General features: G+C 44.6%; 1 protein-coding gene across 1 annotated transcript in view; it reads left to right on the forward strand.

The window, feature by feature from the left end:
* Window positions 1-17,125, forward strand: part of OSBP (oxysterol binding protein) — a gene marked incomplete at its 5' end in the record, with an annotated part of 32,323 nt that extends 15,198 nt beyond the window's left edge. Inside the window, 9 exons of the mRNA XM_079707927.1 lie at window positions 33-87; window positions 287-418; window positions 5,285-5,530; window positions 5,815-5,935; window positions 13,235-13,338; window positions 14,719-14,814; window positions 15,566-15,747; window positions 16,520-16,740; window positions 16,843-17,125. Of these exons, the coding sequence (XP_079564053.1) occupies window positions 33-87; window positions 287-418; window positions 5,285-5,530; window positions 5,815-5,935; window positions 13,235-13,338; window positions 14,719-14,814; window positions 15,566-15,747; window positions 16,520-16,740; window positions 16,843-16,985 (1,300 nt within the window). The 3' untranslated portion in view covers window positions 16,986-17,125. The remainder of the gene's footprint in view (window positions 1-32; window positions 88-286; window positions 419-5,284; window positions 5,531-5,814; window positions 5,936-13,234; window positions 13,339-14,718; window positions 14,815-15,565; window positions 15,748-16,519; window positions 16,741-16,842) is intronic.
* Between the last annotated feature and the right edge of the window lie 3,661 nt (window positions 17,126-20,786).

The raw sequence follows: 20,786 nt of genomic DNA on the forward strand, positions 1-20,786 counted from the left end.
TGCTAATTCTCATACGCTTCCCGTCTGTGTAGACGTACTGGCAGCAACATCAGCGGAGCCAGCAGTGACATCAGCCTTGATGAACAGGTAACTCTTATTTGGAAATTACCAAGACTGAGGGACTAAGGTGTCATTCCCAAGGATTTGCTTATAAAGTACTAAGAGAAATAGAAAGTACTGATTTTCTTTTCTTTTTTTTTTTTTTTAGCATGGGGGAAGGGAAGCTTATAAATACTGGGTTTTCTGTTCTTTGTGGGTGATTGAATGGCTTTGTTTTTGCGCTTAGTACAAGCATCAGCTGGAAGAGACCAAGAAGGAAAAGAGAACGAGGATACCATACAAGCCAAACTATAGCCTCAATTTGTGGAGCATCATGAAGAACTGCATCGGAAAAGAACTGTCCAAGATCCCCATGCCGGTGAGGGTCTTGCACGACCAGGCTCTGCCCGGAAGGCCTCTCAGGCCCTGGTCAGAAGAGTGCTGCCGGGACAGCCTCCACCCACTCCTGTGGCAGTTTGTGGCATGGTCCTTGTTACCCTTACAGTCATCAACGATCCCGTAAAACTAGCTGCTTTAATTTTCGCTAGGGATCTGATATGTTTCCAAATCACCTAGAATCAGATGCATTTGTTCAGTGACAGTTATTTATGAGCAAATTCCTATGCCAGGTGTGCTGAGGACCTGCAAAGATAAATTCAACATCGTTTCTGTTTTCAAGAAGCATGTAGTTCAAGAGACAGACATGAAAACAGGTAGAAAATATTCCTTTCTATGATGGGAAGTACTGTGCATACAAAGGTTTGGGGAGACAAAAGCAAAACCAATTCATTCCAACCAGGAAGCTGTGGACCATCTCCCTGGTGAAGGAGGTGTTTGGACTGACGTCCCTGCCTCCTGTCATGCCCTCCTCCAATCTGTCCACACTGTTTTAAAAAGGGATCTTTTTAATATTGCAAATGTAGTCATGTCATTCCTTAGCTTAAAATCCCTTACTAGCTCCTTACTTCTTTGAGAGTAGTCCAGATCCCTTAGTGGGCTTGATACTTCCTCCCCAAGGACAAGGCTCCACCCCATACACATGCCGCATTCTGGTCTTTGGGAGTTACCTCCAGGGACTCACCAGCATCTTTTTTTTTTCTCCCTCAGGACATTTGCACACACTGCTCTTTCTGCCCAAACTTTCATCAGCTTCCCACCCACCTATGCCACTTATCTTTTGTCCTGGCAGATACCCTTTTTTTCAGGATTCGACTGTGGTGTCGTCTCTTTCAACAGACCTTCACCCGTGCATCTGGTCAGGGTGAGCCGTCTCTTCCTGTGTTCCAACAAGTGCCACTGTTTATTTCCGGGCAGTGGGTTTAACTTGCTGGTTCACTCCCCAAGAGTTTAATGACTGCCTAGCTGCCTGGGGTTGTATCAGTGTATCAGGTATAGGTTCAGTTTAAAGAATCCAAAATATGTTGGTTTAGACCAGGGGTCAGCAAACTGTGGCCCTGGGGCCAAATCTTGCTGCCATCTGTACAGCCTACAAGCTAAGCATAGTTTTTATGTTTTTAAATGGTTGAAAAATATCAAAAGGAGGATAATATTTTGTGATGTGAAAATTATATACAATTTAGATGTTAGTGTCCATGAAGTTTATTGGAACACAGTACATGCTCATTCATTTACAGACTGTCTGTGGCTGCTTTCATCCTAGAACAGCAGTGTTGAGTAGGTGTGACAGAGGCCATATGGCCCGTGAAGCCTAAATATTTACTATCTAACCTTTCACAGAAAAAGCTGGCCAACAAATACTAGCTTAACTCATTATCACGTTAAAGTCCAGAAGTAGGTGGTCCAGGGCTGGTACGATACTCCACACTGTCATGACCAGGCTCCTTTCTGTCCTGTTGTTCTGCTGCCTGTGGCCTCAATTCCTAGCAGCAGGTGTTAAGTGGCTGCTCCAACTCGGGCCATCAGGATCGCATTCCACTCAGCAGGAAGAGGGAAAGAGGAGAAGGGCATGTCCTGCCTTTAAGGGTGCTTCCTGGAAATTTCGTGAACCATTTTCCCTTCAATCTCTTTGGCCAGAACTTAGTTATATGGCCTCAGCTAGCTGGAGAGGAGACTAGAAATGAAGACTTCTATTCTTGGTGGCATGACCTAGTTAAAAATTGGGGATTCAACTGCTTGTAGAAGAAGGGAAGAATGGAGAGTGGGGGATAGCTGCAGGCTCTGCCCATAGCCAGTTGCACGGCATACAGACAGCATTCTCCTAGCCTCTTGGGGTTGACGGACCAGTGAGTGGTTTCTGCCTCTCCATAGACTGTTCTTAATGGGCAGAGACTGGTTTTTATATCCTTGATGCTTAGCCAGTGCCTGGCACATATATATCATTCAGCAAATGTTAAAGTAATTAGTTAACTGAGTCTTGGAAAACAAATAGATTTGTATGTAAGTGCATAGGATTTCTGTTAGAAAAATGTTGACCTCCAGACAGGAAAAGGCCATGAGTAAGCACACTGGAGAAGCATAAAATAAGTGGTTGACTAGGGGCCTGAAAAGAAGCCCCGCTTCTTTGCCTAGTGCCTTGAAGGAAGTGGTGGAGAGGTAGGCTGGAAAGGCAAGTCATTGCAGCCCCAGCAATGACGTTCCTGCTTAGAGACAGGTTCTGAGTCCAGGTGACCTCTCTGTCCCACTTTACCATTAGTTCCTTGTTGACTTGTTACAAGGAATGTGCAGTCCTGTACCTGTTGGCCTGTGGATCTCGTCCTCACCCTCGCCCTGCTCTCTGCTGTGTCACAGGAAAGCTGATCCCTCCAGGCTGTGTTTCTCAGGCTTCTGTGTCTGCTGGCTCTGGCTGGGCTCCACCAGTGCAAGGCACCAGGAGGAGTTTGGAGTGGGAGGAAGGGAGAAACCCCAGGGTACTCCCGCCCCGGCTACATTCTCTCGGGCAGTGCTCTGGCAGCAGCTGTGTGGCTCTAGTTTCCACTGGACAGGCCCCCCTGAGGCTTCAGCTTCTGTGCACGCCTCCGGCCTCTGCGCTGCGGTAATACCACCGCTGCTCTTTGTTCCTCCTGCCTGTCAGCAGTTACGGCTTCCTGCCGCTGCTGACCTCCAGGCTGTCATGTTATGCTGCCCAGCTCTCCATCAGCCATATAACTAACGCCCTGTTTCTTTCGACTGTAATTTCTCAGATTTGTTTGTTTCCCTGTTAGCCCTCTGAGGGAGAAAATGACCAGTATAAAAAGCTTGGCACTTTCAGAGAAACTGTGGTTCCTGGAACAGCTGTTGGGGGGCAGGGCTGTGTGTGTGTGATACGCGGTGATGGGCTAAGTAAGGATATACTGATTCTAGGCCCAGGTGGTGCTCATCTGTCCTGTAGCCACCAGCGGAGCACATCACCTGTCCCGTTTTCCTTGAAATGTATGGAAATGTTACTGCATGTTGCCTGCAGTTCTGCCACGGAGAGATTTTGTTGGCATAGTTAATAAGTACCGTCTTTTAAAAAGACACTTGAGGGGCTTCCCGGGGCTTCCCTGGTGGCGCAGGGGTAGAGAGTCCGCCTGCCGATGCAGGGGACACGGGTTCGTACCCCGGTAAGGGAAGATCCCACATGCTGTGGAGCGGCTGGGCCCGTGAGCCATGGCCGCTGAGCCTGCGCGTCCGGAGCCTGTGCTCCGCAACAGGAGAGGCCACAACAGTGAGAGGCCCAATTAGCTAAAAAAATAAAAAGACACTTGAGGATTTGAGTTCTGTCCAGCCGTTTCCCCTCGGTGTGCATTTTTCTTATCATAGTGCTATTCTCTGTATGGACACCATGGCTTTGGAGTGTGGTACACTGGTTTTAGTTGAGGCAGGGTAGATCCTACTTCCCCGTTGGGAAATTTTCACAGAGAAATGCTTAGTATATTTCTCAGAAAAAGCAGGCTCTAGTATATTATTATTTTTTTAATGTATAAATGCATAGAAACAAATATGAAACTATTAATAGTGGTTATCTTTGGGTGATGGTATTTCAAGTAGATGTTTTCCTTTATACTTCGTTTCCAAAGTTTGTTATAGTGGAAATTATAAGATGTTTCATAATTGGGAGGACAGTAAGCATTAAGGTAGTATGTGACTCAGATTGGGGGTAGGAGGTTGGATAAAAATGCAGAAAAAGAAAAAGAGGTAGGACTGTAGGAAAGAAAAGTGTTGTTTTTGTTTGTTTTATTAACTGAAATTTTGCTTTAGGTCAGCTCCATTCAATACAAAGGACATTTTTTTCTTCCTTCCTCTCTTCTTTGGACTCAACTCAGGCTACTGATATTCAGGCTTATTTAGCTGTATTGCTGGTTAAATAAGCTTTATGGACTAGCCTGGGAACCTAACCTCTTTTTATAGTAATTTTTTAAAGTAGTAAAGTCATCATAAATTCCAGACAGTCAACTTGGAAGCTAATTCTTTGCGGGATGAGGGGACAATGTCTCTTTTGTTCACTTCTCTCTACCCGCTGAGTTGTATAGGGTCTGGCACCCATGAGGGCTCAATAAATATTTGTGGCATGAATGGACATCTTCTGCCCGACAGAGATCCACAGGCACACACTTGCTTCATCCTGTGGCTGAGTGCCCTAAGTTGGCTCTAAAACTTGAAAGGTAGAAGCACTCAGAGCCCTCTCTTAGCCCCCAGCATGCATACTCCAGGTGCAGAAACACAACTGTCCAGCCTCAGAGAAGAAAGCAGAATCCTGGCCTGATGTAGAACTGAACTGAGACTCAGTGATGGTCTAGTCTGGGAGTGGAAGCTAACGACTGTAATGTTTTTTCCACTAGTCAGGACGCAACTGCACTTAGAATTTACTACCCTTTCTTTCCTCCCTCACAAGTTTTAAATACCGAGCTTCTCCTCTGCGTATACTTGTGCTGAAGTCCATTTCCCCTCTTATTCATTCATTCAATACCTATTTGATGACAGTTTCTCATGGGCCAGGCATCAGTGGCTCCTGGATATGCAGTGGTAAGCAGAAGAGGCACGGTTCCCATCTCACAGTGCTTCCAGCTAGTGAAATAAATGAAAATGGAGATTTCCACCACTCCCTGACATGAACAGTTGACCAAGGAGAATGGGCTGCTTTCAGGCTAGATCTTTGGAGTTGCTCCACTGAGCAAAGGCCTCTTCTTTTCCCAGTGATTTGTTTTATCATCTTGACATCTCGATATGTGTCTCCCTCCGACTGCAAAAAGGAAAAAAAGAAAGAAGGAAATTGTCTCATTTGGATGTGTGGACAAAGTTTTTATATCTGCTCTTTTCCTGACAGGTAAACTTTAATGAGCCCTTATCCATGCTTCAGCGCCTCACTGAAGATCTGGAATACCATGAGCTGTTAGACCGAGCTGCAAAGTGTGAGAACTCTCTAGAACAGCTCTGTTATGTTGCAGCTTTCACCGTGTCCTCCTACTCCACTACTGTCTTCCGTACCAGCAAGCCATTCAACCCACTTCTTGGGGAGACCTTTGAGCTAGACCGATTAGAGGAGAATGGGTACCGATCCCTCTGTGAGCAGGTAAAGGAGCCTCAGGACTGTGACATGTTTCCTTTTTGAAGAAAGGGATGATTTTTTTTTTGGTTGATAACCCTGGGTGTTAACGTTTGCAGAAATTCCAGACCCCGTCATCCCAAACTGCCTTCTTTTCCTTCAGGACTTCAACACTGGAGGCCCTGGTATTCATCTACTGCTATGGGTGTAAAAATGTCAAGTGTGAATTTGGGGTGTTTATCACCAGTTAATAGGCAGTATCTTTTTTTTCTCCTTTCTTCCTTTTAATTTGAACCACTGATTTCTTCAAGGTGAGTCATCATCCCCCTGCGGCTGCACACCACGCTGAGTCCAAATATGGCTGGACGTTGCGTCAGGAAATCAAAATCACCAGCAAGTTTCGAGGCAAATACCTCTCCATTATGCCCCTTGGTAAGGCCACCATCTTTGTAAGAATCTGTGCTCCAGGAAGGAAGGCTTTTCTGGCAGGATGGAGGAGGTTACTGGTTCAGTAGTCAGGAACCTGGAGGTCTGATTCAGGCACTGAACCTTATGAGCTAGCTTTGTGCAGGTCATTTAACTTCTCAGCTGCTGGGTTGCGGGTTGTGGGGAGGTGAGACTCTTTAAGGACCCATCCGGTCATAAGTTCTTTGTCTTCTTAGCTCTGTTTAATGCATCTTCAAGTACTATTTTAGAATACACATTTTAACATGCATTTTAAAAATTCTTTTAGTTGGTGGTGTTTACCCCATTACCCTAGCAATCAGATTCTCTCTATAGATCAGAACTCCTGTGACTGCAAGGTTAGGTTTCCTGGGTAGCCCCTCCTCCTCCTCCTCCTCCTCTCCTTTCTCCCCTCTCTCTTCCTCCACCGGAGGGGTTAGGTATCATTTATGTAACAGCTGAACTCCAGGTAAAATGAAACTTTATTTTAAAAGATCTTATTGGATTACAAGTTAATTTTGCACCAAGATCAAAAAGATCAGGCCTGGGAATAGGAATCCTAGTATGCAGTGTTTGTGTGTCTGTACTTTAGGGGAAATGAGATTATTCAGAAAGGGTGGTAGATTCTTGATGCTCTTTTGAACTAGAGCCATCCACATTTGGCCATGTGTGTACTAAAGAGTGAATGTTGGTCTGCAGGAAAAGAAACAAAGCAGGTAGAGAGAAAGCAAGTGGCTCCCTAGAGACAGAGCTGATAGTAACTGCCTGAGCTCCCGATGGCTTTCCATTTCCTGGTTCTGGTCTTTCATGTGGCAGAGCTGCAATGCTGGGTTATTGCAGTACAGTCTTCTGCTTTAATAAATCCCCTTTTCTCTCAGAAACACACAATGTAGCAGGTACAGTGCAAACTAGAAATTAGCCAGAAAAAAATCCAGGGATGTTCGTAACATATTAAAAGACAAGAAACTGAAATGTTAACTCTGTTGCCTCATGGTTAATATGCAAGAGGCCCTTAGATGAAAAGGAAACTAAGTGATTTTGGTCTTGATCTTTACTGAGAACCTTTGAAAAGGGTTCTAATTGCTTAACTGTCTTTGAAGCTGATAGCTTCCGAAGTGTGTTAGGTTAAGAGTAGTAAACACCTGAGATGTTCACACCTAATCTGCAGAACTAGGATGTCAGTGGTCATATTGCAGTATAACTTTCATCCATGCAGAAGAGTTTCAGAGGCCCCCTGAGGATTGCTAAAGGGGTGGGTTATATGTATTTAATTCTAAGGAAGGTTATATACATTTTAAAAACGGCAGTAAACCTAAATTACCAGCAATGTGCTGTACATTTTCTCTGTAATTTGACTAATCTAGAATTCTTTGAGGGGTAAATAACTACAGGAACATGATATAAGTGGTAGATCTAATTTTTTAGAGTTAAACAAATCTTTGGTAGGATTTCATTCCTTTGGTTGTTTAAGGATTCATCAGGATATATTATCTTAAGTCACCCCATCTATTAGATACTGAGTATATCTACCACGTACTAGGTATGGTTCTAAGGTGCTCGGGAAATGTAAGTGAACAAAACAAAGGTCCCAGCCTTTGTAGGGAGATTGAACAAGAATTGACATAGTGGGACTTCCCAGGTGGTGCAGTGGTTAAGAAATCCGCCTGCTAATGCAGGGGACATGGGTTTGATCCATTTTCAGTGGTGTTAACTCTCAGAGGGTAAATTATTGAGCCAAGAGATGTCATTGAAGAAAGACAGATGGACAGGGGTGTGAGTGAGTAGGTGGATGGTTTTTTGAGGTGGTGGAAGGTGGTCTGAGTCTTCCAGTAAAGTAGACCGAAAAGGTTAGAATTCTTGCAATCTGGAAAAAAGAATGCTTCTAGGAAATACAATTGAAGTTTGCAAAATTATGAAGACTGCGGTAGAGGATACATATGAGTTTGCTCATCCACTCATTTTGGAATCGGGCGGTAGCTTCACGTTTAAAGAGATCCATTTAAATAGAGGATTATTTTATCGTTTGGAGTTCTCTAACCCAAGAAGAATCACAATTTGATATTATGAATGAAACAGCCACTCAGCCTGTTGATCTCTGTGTCCGTGACACTGCTGGGCTCCATGCACCTTGAATTTGCCCCAGCAGCACTTTAGTCAGAAAGTCCTCCTTATATATTTTATCCATTTTTCCAATTTCTGCTTTTTGATTAGAGTGATTAATCCATTTATATTTATTGTAATTACTGATGAGTTAGGATTTACATTTGCCATTTTGGTATTTTGTTTCTGTACATCTTATGTCCTTTTTGTTCCTCCTCCACTCCTCCGTTAGTTCCTTCTTTTGTGTTAAATAGATATTTTTTTAGTGTACCATTTTAATTCCCTTGTTATTTCTTTTACTATATTTTTTTTTTTTTTTTTTTTTTTTTTTTTTTGTGGTACGCGGGCCTCTCACTGTTGCGGCCTCTCCCGTTGCGGAGCACAGGCTCCGGACGCGCAGGCCCAGCAGCCACGGCTCACGGGCCCAGCCGCTCCGCGGCATATGGGATCCTCCCAGACCGGGGCACGAACCCGTATCCCCTGCATCGGCAGGCGGACTCTCAACCACTGCGCCACCAGGGAGGCCCTACTATATTTTTTAAAGGTATTTTTGTGGTGGTTATCCTGGGTATTAAAATTAACACCTTCTAATAATCTAGTTCAGATTAATACCAGCTGAATTTCAACAGGATATAAAAACTTTGCACTTAAATGGATCTGTTACCTTTTCCCTCCTTTGTGCTTTTATTTTCATACAAACTATTTTTCTACCTTATAATTCCATCAACATTGTTTTATAACTGTTGCTTTATGTAGTTGTCTTTCACACCATATAGGAGAAAAAAGTTATAAGCAAACAATACATTTATGCTGTCTTTTATATAGTTTAATTGATGTTACCTTTACTGGTCTCTTAATTTCTTAAGGTAGATTTAAGTTACTACCTAGTATCCTTTCCTTTCAGCCTGAAGGACTTGCTTTAGCATTTCTTGAAGAGCAGATCTGCTAGCTAGGAATTCTTTCAGTTTTTCTTTTTCTGGGAATGTCTTAGTCCTCCTTGTTTATGAAGGATAATTTTGCTGGACATAGAATTCTGGGTTTGATGGTCTTTTTCTTTCAGCATTTTGAATACGTCATCCGACTGCCTTCTGGCCTTCATGGTTTCTGAGGATCACTTGTGTATGATGCATCACTTCTCTCTTACTGCTTTCAGGATTCTCTGTTTGTCTTTGTCTGTCTAGTTTGATTATGATCGGTTTCAGTGTGGTGCTCTTTGAGTTGATCCTACTTGGCATTCATTGGACTTCTTGGAAGTGGAGATTAGTGTTTTTCGTCAAATCTGGGGAATTTTGGGCCATTATTTCTTCAAGTGCTCCAACTGTTATCACCACCTCTGGCAGCTGTTGTGTTAAATAATTGCCACGGATTGTTTTGATAATTGCCCCAGGAAAAAGGCTGAGGTGAGCGGGTGCTGAATCAGATCAAATAAAGATAAGCCCAGCCAGTGGGAGTTTACAGGGAGCCACCAGATAGGTCAGATAATGACAGTACTTTGGAGCTGGGCTTTGGGAGCTTCACACTGTTCTATTCCCTCCAGTGTTTGCTAGCCTGCTTGCTGGTTTTCACGGCTACCATGACTGTGAGGCTACCAGTTTTCAAGGCTACTGCTGAGCTGGGGAGAGAAGGATAGGAATGGGGCAAGTTAAAATGCCACAAAGCTCATTTTGCTTACTGAGATTCAGCCATTTTTCTTGAATAAATGTTTCTTGGAGTATTGTAAGCCTTTGGTTAATTTCCAGAGTTATGAAAAAGTTGATTCTGATCACTTTTGTTAGTGTGTTCTTGTTGATTTTACTGGGGAGCTGTTACATGGAAGTTCTTGCTCTACCATTCTGCAAGTGGCTGTCTTCCCCTTCATACATTTTAAATGGCTCAGTTTTGGGATCTTTAACTTATTGTCAAGTTTTCAACACACAAATAATATATAAATGAAGGTAGTCATAGGGTGTTCTTTATTTTTCCCAGTGAAGGGACACTCTGCAGAACAAGAGGTACATCATCAGGGTGGGATATAGGGTTATGGTATTGGACTGTACACATGTTCTGCTCTTATTTTGAACTTCAGCTCTAGTTGTCACTAGCTCTGTGACCTTGGGAAAATTATTTGACCTCTCTAAGCTCAGAGTCTTCATTTGGTAAAATGTGGTAGGTTGAATAATGCCCGCCTGCCCCCAAATATATCCACATCCTAATCTCTGGGACCTATGAATTTATCACTTTACACAGTGAGAGGAACTTTGGACATGTGGTTAAGGATCTGGAGATGGGGAGATAATCCTGGATTATTCTATGGGCCTAATGTAATCAACAAGGGTATTTAGAAGAGGGAGGCTGGAGGTTCAGAGTCAGTGGCAACAGAAGCAAGAGGTTTGAGTGATGCTAGGAAGGGTCCACAAACCAAAGAATGCAGGTGGCTTGTAGTAGCTGGAAAAAGCAAGAAAATGGATTCTCCCCTTGAGCCTTCAGAAGGAACCCACACCTGCTGACACCATGATTTTAGACTTCTGACTTCTAGAACTGTAAGAGAATAAGTTGTGTTATTTTTTAAAATTTATTTATTATTTGTTTGTTTTGGGCTGCATTGGGTCCTCATTGCTGCATGCGGGCTTTCTGTATTTGCGGCGAGTGGGGGCTACTCTTTGTTGCAGTGCGAGGGCTTCTCATTGCGGTGGCTTCTCTTGCTGTGGAGCACGGGCTCTAAGCACACGGGGTTCAGTACTTGTGGCACGTGGGCTCAGTAGTTGTGGCTCGCGGGCTCTAGAGCACAGGCTCAGTAGTTGTGGCGCATGGCCTTAGTTGCTCCACGGCGTGTGGGATCTTCCTGGACCAGGGCTCGAACCCGTGTCCCCTGCATTGGCAGGCGGATTCTTAACCACTGCTCCACCAGGGAAGTCCCAAGTTGTGTTATTTTAAGCTACGAAGTTTGTCATAGCTGGTTTCAGCAGCAGTAGGATACAAATGTAGCCTGCAGCTAAGGTATCAACAAATATTTGAGTGGCCACTTTATGCCGGTAACTATTCTAGTTGGGTTCATAATGGTGAACAGAAGCTACTTTGCCCTCATTTAGCTTGCATTCTTAAGTAGACACAAAAGTAAATAAAACAAGTACTTTGATTTTATATAGTGGTGGTTCAGTGAAGAAAATAGAGTAAGGGGAGATGGGGTTAATGATGGAGGAAGGAGAGTGTTGTGTGTTCCCTTGTAGCGAGTCAGGAACTTCTCTGAAAAGGTTACGTTTGAGCAGAGACCTGAGAACAAAAAGAAACAAAACCAAAAGATGACTGGCAGAGAGAACCCCAAAGATAAGGGCCCTGGGGATGGAGCAAGCATAGCACGCATGAGAAACAGCAAGGCCACAGCAGCTGGTTCAGAGTGAGGAGGGGGACGCGGTGGATGAGACCAGAGGGTAGGCGGGGGCCTGCTCTTGTAGCGTCTTGTACGCCATGAAAGGAGTTGAGTTTTATTCTAACTACAGTGGGGAGTAATGGAGAGATTTTATGGTGTGGAAAGTTGATATGACATGTTTTAAACAGATCATTTTGACTAGAGACTTGAAGGGGGCCAGAGTGGAAGCCGGGAGGCCGAAAAGAGGTTCAGGCAAGAGCTGCTGGTGGCTTAGACTGCAGTGGTGAAGAACAAGTGATTTAGGCCATAATTCGGCAGAGCAAATGTTTTTGAAGATGGCTGTGAAGAGTAAATGAGTGAGGAGACCCTAGCACAGTGTCTGGTACACAGCAGGTGTTCTCAGCAGAGTTGCCATTGCTTCTGTCAGTGTCACTGTCACCATTGTTATCCTCATCAGCATGACTGCCGCTGCAGCTACCAGGGCTACTTTAACCTTTTTGTACAAGAAAGACACGCCTCAGCTACGTTTAGTGTTCGTTTCATTAGTGGTTACAGAGGGAGCTTAGAGTAATACCGTTACTGGAATTAACTGTATTATTTAATGTATATATCTTCTGAAATTTTTTGATTATTTTGAATCTCCACTCAGCTCTGTTGAAGCCACTGATTTTGGCTTGGTTTTCATCTGAGATTATAGGAACAGGAGAAGACCTTACGTAGTGAGTGCTATAAAGGATACAAATCAGGACCAGCCCCATGGAGAGACACACAGCAGAGGGTGTGGGAGGATCCTGGACATGAGTTTCCATGCCCTCTCCCCAGGACATCAGGGCCCAGCACCTTCCTGGCACATTGATGTGTTTAACATCCTAGAAGCTCCACCAGGCTTCCTTGTCCAGAGATTTTATTAGGGTTTCATCGTGTGGGCACAGTTGATCAAATCCTTGGCCACGTGACTGAACTCAAACTCCCGGCCTCCTTCCCTCCCTGGAAGGAAGGAAATATCATTCCCAGGAGGTCAGGAGGCCAGGTCTAGCCCAGATCTGGTGACCCGCAGCCGCTGCTCTCTCATGACGTGGTTGGTCTTTCTGGCCCACCCTCATCCTAAGTCACCTTGTTGGCATAAGCTATCTAGGGGCCCACCTGAGGCACCTCATTGGCATATATCACCAGGACCCTCATGAGTAACAAAGACACTACTGTCACTTGGGAAATTCCAAGGGTTTAGAGGTTGGACAAAGACCAGACAAATTCTTTATTATACAACACATGCTCACACATCTAATGAGTGGTGCAGCCAGTGCCCCTGCTCTATCCACTACTCCCTTTTTTTTTTTTTTTTTTTTACTATTAAGGCCCATAGGTAGACAAGTGGTTTGCTTAAAGTCACACAGCTAGTTACTCACAATAGGGCTTGTCCCCAATACTGACTACCAATATGTGCTCTTTTCCATAATGCCGCTTTATTTTTTCATGTTGGGGCAGATGTGACCTGTTCCTGTAAATTTTGCAGCTAGTATGGCAGGTGCAGTTAGTGAAAAGATTGGGGGTTTTGCTTTCATTTTTATTTCTACATTTGCAGAATATTACTTCCCAGCTAAGCTGTATCAGCTGTCAATGTTTGTCCTCATTAGTTATATTTTATTCATAAATTTTAAAATCACGATGAAAAATTCAGTCAGTGCTTCCAACATTTATAAAGGTTATAAGTCCTTTTTGACTTATTGTTTTCTTTTTAAAAGTAAGAAATATTGATAAAATCAATCCATCATTATTTCTAGCCAGCACGGTGCTATTTTTCTAATATTTGGCTTCATTTGTGTGCCACTCTCTGCTTCTAGGTAGCATCCACTGTATCTTCCACGGAACTGGGCACCACTACACTTGGAAGAAAGTCACCACGACAGTGCACAACATTATCGTGGGCAAATTATGGATCGATCAGGTGAGTAAAGGTACTCAACATGCTTCTGAAGTTCAGAAGAATACCTCCCTACGTCCATCTTTGTAGTATTTAGGACATGTGAACTGGCCCCAGACTGCTGTTACTGGTTTATCAGTTTTGCCTAAGGAATTTCTCTCAGGCAGTAATCCCACCCCCAAACTCCCCGAGTTTCTATACCACAAACTATTACCTATAAATGACCAAGTTACAACATTCATTCAGGGACTACTCTCCTAGGGCTGGGTTAGGTACTATGAAGAATACAAGAAAATAATAAACATGGCTGCCATCCTTCATCCTTTCATTATTCATCAAACACTTGTTGCCGGGCTGAGTGCTAGGTCTTGGGAATACAAAGTCATATGAGGCATTGTCCTGCCAAGAGTTATTTTATCACTGGAGATATATGACAGACGTGTGTAGGATGAAAAGTATTTGCCAAGATAGACTAGTGTAAGAGCTGTACTAAAATACTATCTAGGGGCTTCCCTGGTGGCACAGTGGTTAAGAATCCACCTGCTGATGCAGGGGACACGGGTTCGAGCCCTGGTCCAGGAAGATCCCACATGCCGCAGATTAGCTAAGCCCGTGCGCCATAACTACTGAGCCTAGAGCCCTCGAGCCACAACTACTGAGCCCGTGTGCCACAATTACCGAAACCCGTGTGCCTAGAGCCCGTGCTCTGCAACAAGAGATGCCACTGCAATGAGAAGCCTGCTCACCACAACGAAGAGTAGCCCCCGCTCGCCGCAACTAGAAAAAGCCCGCATTTAGCAACGAAGACCCAAGGCAGCCATAAATAAACAAACAAACAAACTGTCAAACTGTCTAATTCATTGTCAATTTGCTCTTAAGACAATGGTTGCAGTAAATTCAGAAAAGAGAGGGAATACTGTGTGAGCAGTCAGGAAAGGCTTCATGGTAGATGTGGGAATGAAGCTGAGTCTTAAAGAGCTTTTTGGGATTTGCAAGATAGAAAGGAGGAGAAAATGCAATGAATAAAGTGTAGAAAGGCCCGCCATATGTAGGCTTGAAACCGTGAGTAGAATACTTTAAGCACAGAGTTCATGAAGGTTACGAGTGGAGGATTGGTTTGGGAAGGTAAATTATGTGAATATCAATGTGTGTGCTGAAGGTCAAATTATGCCACTAAACATGTGAGACAGTTTTTTTAAAAAAGGTCATTTGGCCTTGATTCCAACCTGGCATACCAAGATTACAAAGGGATTCCACAGCATCTCGGGGTTGGCTAAGACCTGAACCTTAAGTACAGGAAAGCTAGAATGTAAGATTGAAAAGAATTATGAGGCATGGGGCTTAGCATATATTCAAGTCATCCAGTCTTAATAAAACCAATCCATGATTCTTTTCTTTTTATAGTCTGGTGAAATTGATATTGTGAATCACAAGACAGGAGACAAGTGCAATCTTAAATTTGTTCCTTATAGCTACTTCTCTCGGGATGTAGCAAGAAAGGTAAGAGAAGTTGAAATTAAAATGTTTTTCACTTAGTGTGTATCCCATAGAAAGTCTGCTCCTTTGGAACTGGTGTAGGTGGATGGGTTGTGTGTGTTCAAAAAAAAGGAGAGGTAAAGGAGAAAGTCAGCAAAAGACAACAAGTTAGAGGGTAAAAGTCAAGAGCAACGAGGGATTGGCATTTCCTGGCGGTCCAGTGGTTAGGGTGCTTTCACTGCCGTGGGCCCGGGTTCTATCCCTTTTTGAGGAACTAAGATTCTGCAAGCTGTGCAGGCATGGCCAGAAAAAAAAAAGAGCAATGAGACTTGAAAATGGGAAACACCGAGGAAGGACGAAGGAAAGGGTTACCGGAAGAAGGCATGGGTACTTTGAAGTCTGAGTGAGAGTTCTGGTACCACCGCAGTGGAATTGTGCCGTGAGTTTTGATGGGAGAGTGAAGAAATCTGTTTGTGGCTCTCTCTGATTTCTGGAGAGAAGAATATAACATAATTCTGAGTACAGTCAGATCCTTTTCCTACATATATCATTACAACAAAAATCTGTACAACAAAATGGTAATGAATCCTCCAACTCATGAATCAGTTATTTTAAGCAGCTCAAGAAAACATAACAAAATAATTTGAATGGCTCCATGGAGTTTGTCATAACAGGATTTAACCAGTATTTACCCTAGGACTTCGGTTTCCAGAGTAGTCAGGTAAGCTAACACAGCGAATGCCGTACTCCAGAGCCCTGCTCTCCCTCTTTGTAGGTGACAGGGGAAGTGACAGATCCATCAGGAAAAGTTCACTTTGCCCTTCTGGGGACGTGGGATGAGAAAATGGAGTGTTTCAAAGTACAGCCAGTCATCGGGGAAAATGGGGGTGATGCTCGGCAGCGAGGCCACGAAGCAGAGGAAAGCAGGGTCATGCTGTGGAAGCGGAATCCTTTACCGTGAGTATCAGTGTGGGTCCCGCCCGGTCACTGACCTCAGCCGTGGAGCAGTGTTGTGGCATTTCTGCCTTCCTTCCTGCTTAATTCTGTGAGGGACTGAGCGCTGGACATCGGAATCTGGAGAGGTGACCAGAAGGTTGTCCCCTGTGTGGTTGGGTTGTAGCATGCCTTGTCCCAGGAAAGTTCAAACTACTCAAACCACGTCTGCCAAAAACATTTGGTGTTTCCTAAAGGTCCTTTGAATTGTGATTCAGAAGGATGTTTTTTTATAATTTAGAGTAAAACTATTCAGAAGTGGCTAGAGGAGAAAGATGCCTACCACCTGTGGCCCAAAGGCCTAGCAGCAGTATAAAGGTCCCTGAGATAATGTGCAGGACTTTGGAAATAAATTAAGATGGAGGCCATTTGTCTCCTGTCATTATTTAATATGTTCAGTCCTCAGTAATAGCCAAGATTATCCCAGAAAGAGGTTAAAAAGAAAGCAAAGGAAACAGGAAGAAAGAAGTTTTATTTAGTAGAATGCTTCATCCTTCCTAATTTCACCTGAGCATAGCACAGGCCCAGAAAACTATCCAGTTGAGTGATCCTGGGGAGGGGATGGGGAATGGTCCAGTCGGGTCTCTTAATTAGGTGAACCTGATGTGGTCCTAGAGTCTTTCCATCTGTAGAACAGCCTGGGTGATGTAGCCCTTGTAGTGAGCTTAGTTGGTGCTCTTTAACAAGGGTCTCAGCTCTGGCATTACCCTTCCTCTTTCTCACCCTTTACTTTTAGGAAGAATGCAGAAAACATGTACTACTTCTCAGAGCTGGCTCTAACTCTCAATGCCTGGGAAGCTGGCACTGCCCCCACGGACAGCCGATTACGGCCCGACCAGAGACTGATGGAGAATGGGCGCTGGGATGAAGCAAATGCTGAGAAGCAGCGCCTGGAGGAAAAACAGAGACTTTCCAGAAAGAAGAGAGAAGCCGAAGCTATGAAGGCCACGGAGGATGGTAGTGGACGCCTTCTACTCTGTTTCCCAATCCCGATGCGTGGCAAGTGCCCATGTGTTTTCGGCTCTAATTCTGTTTTTCTTTACCCTCTTTCCCTTTTAGGCACGCCCTACGATCCCTACAAGGCACTGTGGTTTGAGCGGAAGAAGGACCCCGTTACCAAGGAGTTAACCCATATTTATAGGGGAGGATACTGGGAGTCTAAAGAGAAACAGGACTGGAGCTCGTGCCCGGACATTTTCTGAACCGGCCGTGACAAAAGGAGGAGGATCCAAAGGAGAAGAGGACAGAGGATGCGCGGGGAAGCTGGCGGCTGTGACGCTCTTATGGAGAGCTTTCCTCACGTTTGTCTGTCTTAACCAATCATTTTTTCCAAATCAATCACCAGAAGCAGACACCGTTGGTGGTGATTGGCTGGTTGCCTTAGCTGATTGAAACTGAAATCGACTTTCTGGATACTGTGTGTGTGTGTGTGAGGGAGAGGCGTCGTGGCTGAGTGTAGTGTCACCCCACTTCTGCAGAGTCACGTGCTCTCGACTCTTTCCTCTCCCTCTGCCCCGGCTTGAGATGCTGTCCCTCACCCTCCCCTTACAGAGCCTGCCCAGCCAAGACCTGCGGAAGAGGATGACGCGGGGGCGTCCCGGTGCTGTTCAGGGCGAGAGCTGATTTTAGAGGTTCCCTTTAAAAAGAAACACGTAAGACTTACCAACAGAGGCATCGTGAATGCTCGTGGTGGAGCTTAGGCGTGACGTTGTGAAGTGTTCACAAATGGGGTCAATTTAACGGGGTGTCTGTGCGGAGAAAACCGTGGCACTGGAACACTTGCGAGAGGGACTGTTTTGCAAGGCCGGGGCGTTCAGAGTTAAATTCTTGGAAGTTTCGATCTTCACTCGCGTAAAACACCCTGCTGCTGTTCTCCATCTTCTTTGACAGCAACCGGGGCCACTTGGGTGGTCGGTAGGAGGGTTGCCTTATCCTCACAAAGGGGTTTTACGGACTTGCTCAGGCGGAGAACTTCTGAGAACACGAGGCAGGATGGAAGAAGACTGCTGGCCACTCTTGCTCTCCCCGTTCCTCCTCTCCCCCGTCCTTCATTGCCTTTCCTCTCTTCTCCCTCGCGCAATACTGACTTGGGTTTGTGCCCTGTGGAGCAAAGCATTACCTGTCCCGTTCTGATGTACTTCAGAATCTGAGAGAAGGAGTTTATCTGGAATAAGTTTTCACCATCTCTCAAGCCCCATGGACTGGAGCCACCTCTGGAATAATGCATTAAGTATCTGTATAGTATATATATGTAGAGAAAAATCTAATTCTTTTTTGGTTTGATTTTCCTTCTTCCCATTAAGAATCTTGATTTTTGATATCACTTGTCTCCCTGGGACTCTCTCTTGGACACACTGATGTGGATTGGAGCCCCCTCTGCTTTCCCACTTTCAGGGGCAGACAGATTCCAAACCTGAGCAGGATCCCACCCAGCCGTTACTGAGCAGGGACTTTGTCCATGGTTTGTATCATGAGGTGCCCACTGCTGTCTAAACTCTGCTCTTCTAATTACCTGACTCTTGAAAATGAAATTCTAACCTCTTTTCTACCTTTTTTCCTTCTCTTACTAGGAAGAGTATGGGTAGAAAATCAGGAGGGTAATTTCCAGTTTCAGCCTGCCTCTGTCCAAATCTCAGCACACAGAGCTGATCCCCAAACGAGCCTTCTTCTTCCTAGGAATCGAGGCTAAAAGCCCCGTCACGTGGGGTGGGTAAGAGAACTGCTCCTGCTGGGCCCTGGTTTCCTTCATTTTTTTGTTCTGTATTTGTTTAAGTTGTCTTGTTCAGAAATCTAACCCCCCTGTGCCACCCACCATTGGTTGAGGATCACAAATCGAGGTGCCTTCCTTGTATGCTTTTTTGTTAGTGTTTTTTGTTTCTGTTCCTTAACTGCCGAGCCTCAGCCAGGGTGAGTCCTAGGGGGGAGAATCATTCCAGAGGAAGCCATCCCAGCAGGGAAATTGGATTTATACTGGGTAAATAGCACTCTTATTCCTTCCCTGCCATCCCTTCCTTCCTAGCTGTGATGAACTTGAGAGAGGGACACCTCCTGGGGAAGTTCCTCCTATGAACTCGATTCCCAGCATAAGCAAGGGATTATTCCAGGGCTGCTTCTTTCAAGGAGGCCCATAAAAGCGTTGATGTAACTGGGGTGGGGGGGCGGGGCTTTAGACAGCGGGAACTCCCCAAACAGATGGAACTTCCCTGCTCTGTCTCCCGCCCCCGCCTCCCCATTCTTCCTCCACCATCTGCACTACGTTTCCAGCCTGATCCCCAGTGAGGTTCCTGCTAATGGAAGAGGCTTCGAGTCCTTCAGGTGAAATAAAGTCACATGAAAACAAAACAAAACTATATATATTTTCGGTTTTTTTGCCTTATTGTTTTTTTTTTTCCAAGAAAACTACTAAATTAAATAATTTTTAAAAAGTCATATTGTTTGTCTGATTCACTTCTACTTAAGGAGGAGACAGTGGGAAGAGGTGGAGAAGTGGCCCCTCGGTGATTTGTTCTTGGCAGTCTGGGAACTTGACTTTCATGGGAGATGGAAAGAAAAACTGGGCGCGGATTTCCAGATGTTTCGACTATTCAGCAACATTCCGGAGGACCTAATGACCACATGAGTAGTTTTAACAGCCCCTGATGCTTCAGTGCCATGTCACTGTCAGGGTCCCACCTTGCCATAGGGGAACGGTTTCTAGTGTTTTTGATACTGGGCCTGTTTCACCTCAAAAAATAAAAGTTTTCTTCAATTTAATTTCTCTTGCCCATGTAGATTTTCAGGATCTTAGTTAGCTGTTCCGTGTAAGGATTCAAATTCTCTATTTTGAAACATAAGCAATTGAGTATTGATTTGAAGACCTTGGAGAGAAGTAAAGGACAGTGAAAATGCTTGTTCAGTTTTTCTCTGCACAGTTCAGGGAGGGGAGAAGGTGGGCAGAGTGATCGAAGGGGCATGGAGAGGCCTCCGATGAGGGTGAGCGCCAATTCCTGCCCGGAGGGGGGCCCGCACGTCACTGAGCATCTGCTTCTGTGTCCAGAGTGCTGAGACTGGAGCTCTCAGCATTGCCAGGCTTCCACTTAGACAATTTCAAGAAGTATATTTTACAATTGTCATGTTGAATATGAGGAAAGGCACTCAAAAAATAAATAAATTTACTCAAGGTCACATAGCTGATTGATTAGTCACAGTACTGGAATTCAAAGCTGGGTTGGTTTAACCCCAGAGTTTGTGACCTTTACAAACTTGCGCTCTGTGAGAAACTGGGTTGGAAGGCGGCTGGTAGTTAAGTCATTTCCTCCTGGATTATACATCGTGCAGAAATGCATATCTCTGTTTCCAGAAGCTTCTTAATGTGGATAATACAATTTTGGGAGTCCCACGTGAAGGAAGGCGCATTGAAGCATTCTTTTTTTTTTTTGGCCATGCTATGTGGCATGCGGGAACTTAGTTCCCAGACCAGGGATTGAACCCACGCCCCCTGCACTGGAAGCATGAAGTCTTAACCACTGGATCGCCAGGGATGTCCCGGAAGGAGCATTCTTGAAGTTCAGCCTCCTGGCTCCTTGGTTTCTCAAGGCTCTCATGCTCACAAAATCAGCTATGGGGTCGTCTTTTCTAGCCTGGTTCTTGGGAAGGCCACTTAGCCTTGATGTTAAGTATCGGCAACGTTTTTTTTCTGGCAAGCTAAAAACCATGGTAGTCGACTTGACGCTTGTGAGAGCTGCATCCTGCAATTTTGAATACCGTATGGTATGTAATTTCCTCCAATAGGGTCAGTCCAATGTACCTGAAACATTTGAATAATCCCTCCTTTACTCCTTTAATGGGCTACTGTGACATGATGGGTTGGGATGTGGATCCCGAGGAGTGTGGCTTACTCATGATTCAAAATTACACCTGTCAGGGACCTCTGAAGTCCCACAAAAACGTTAAACCTATAAATTTCAAAGGTCTGCTCTACTTTCTGCAAGATAAGTGAAAATCAACCTATAGTATAGTCCTAA

This window comes from Hyperoodon ampullatus (assembly GCF_949752795.1).
Source record: "Hyperoodon ampullatus genome assembly, chromosome: 7".
Taxonomy (NCBI): Eukaryota; Metazoa; Chordata; class Mammalia; order Artiodactyla; family Ziphiidae; genus Hyperoodon; species Hyperoodon ampullatus.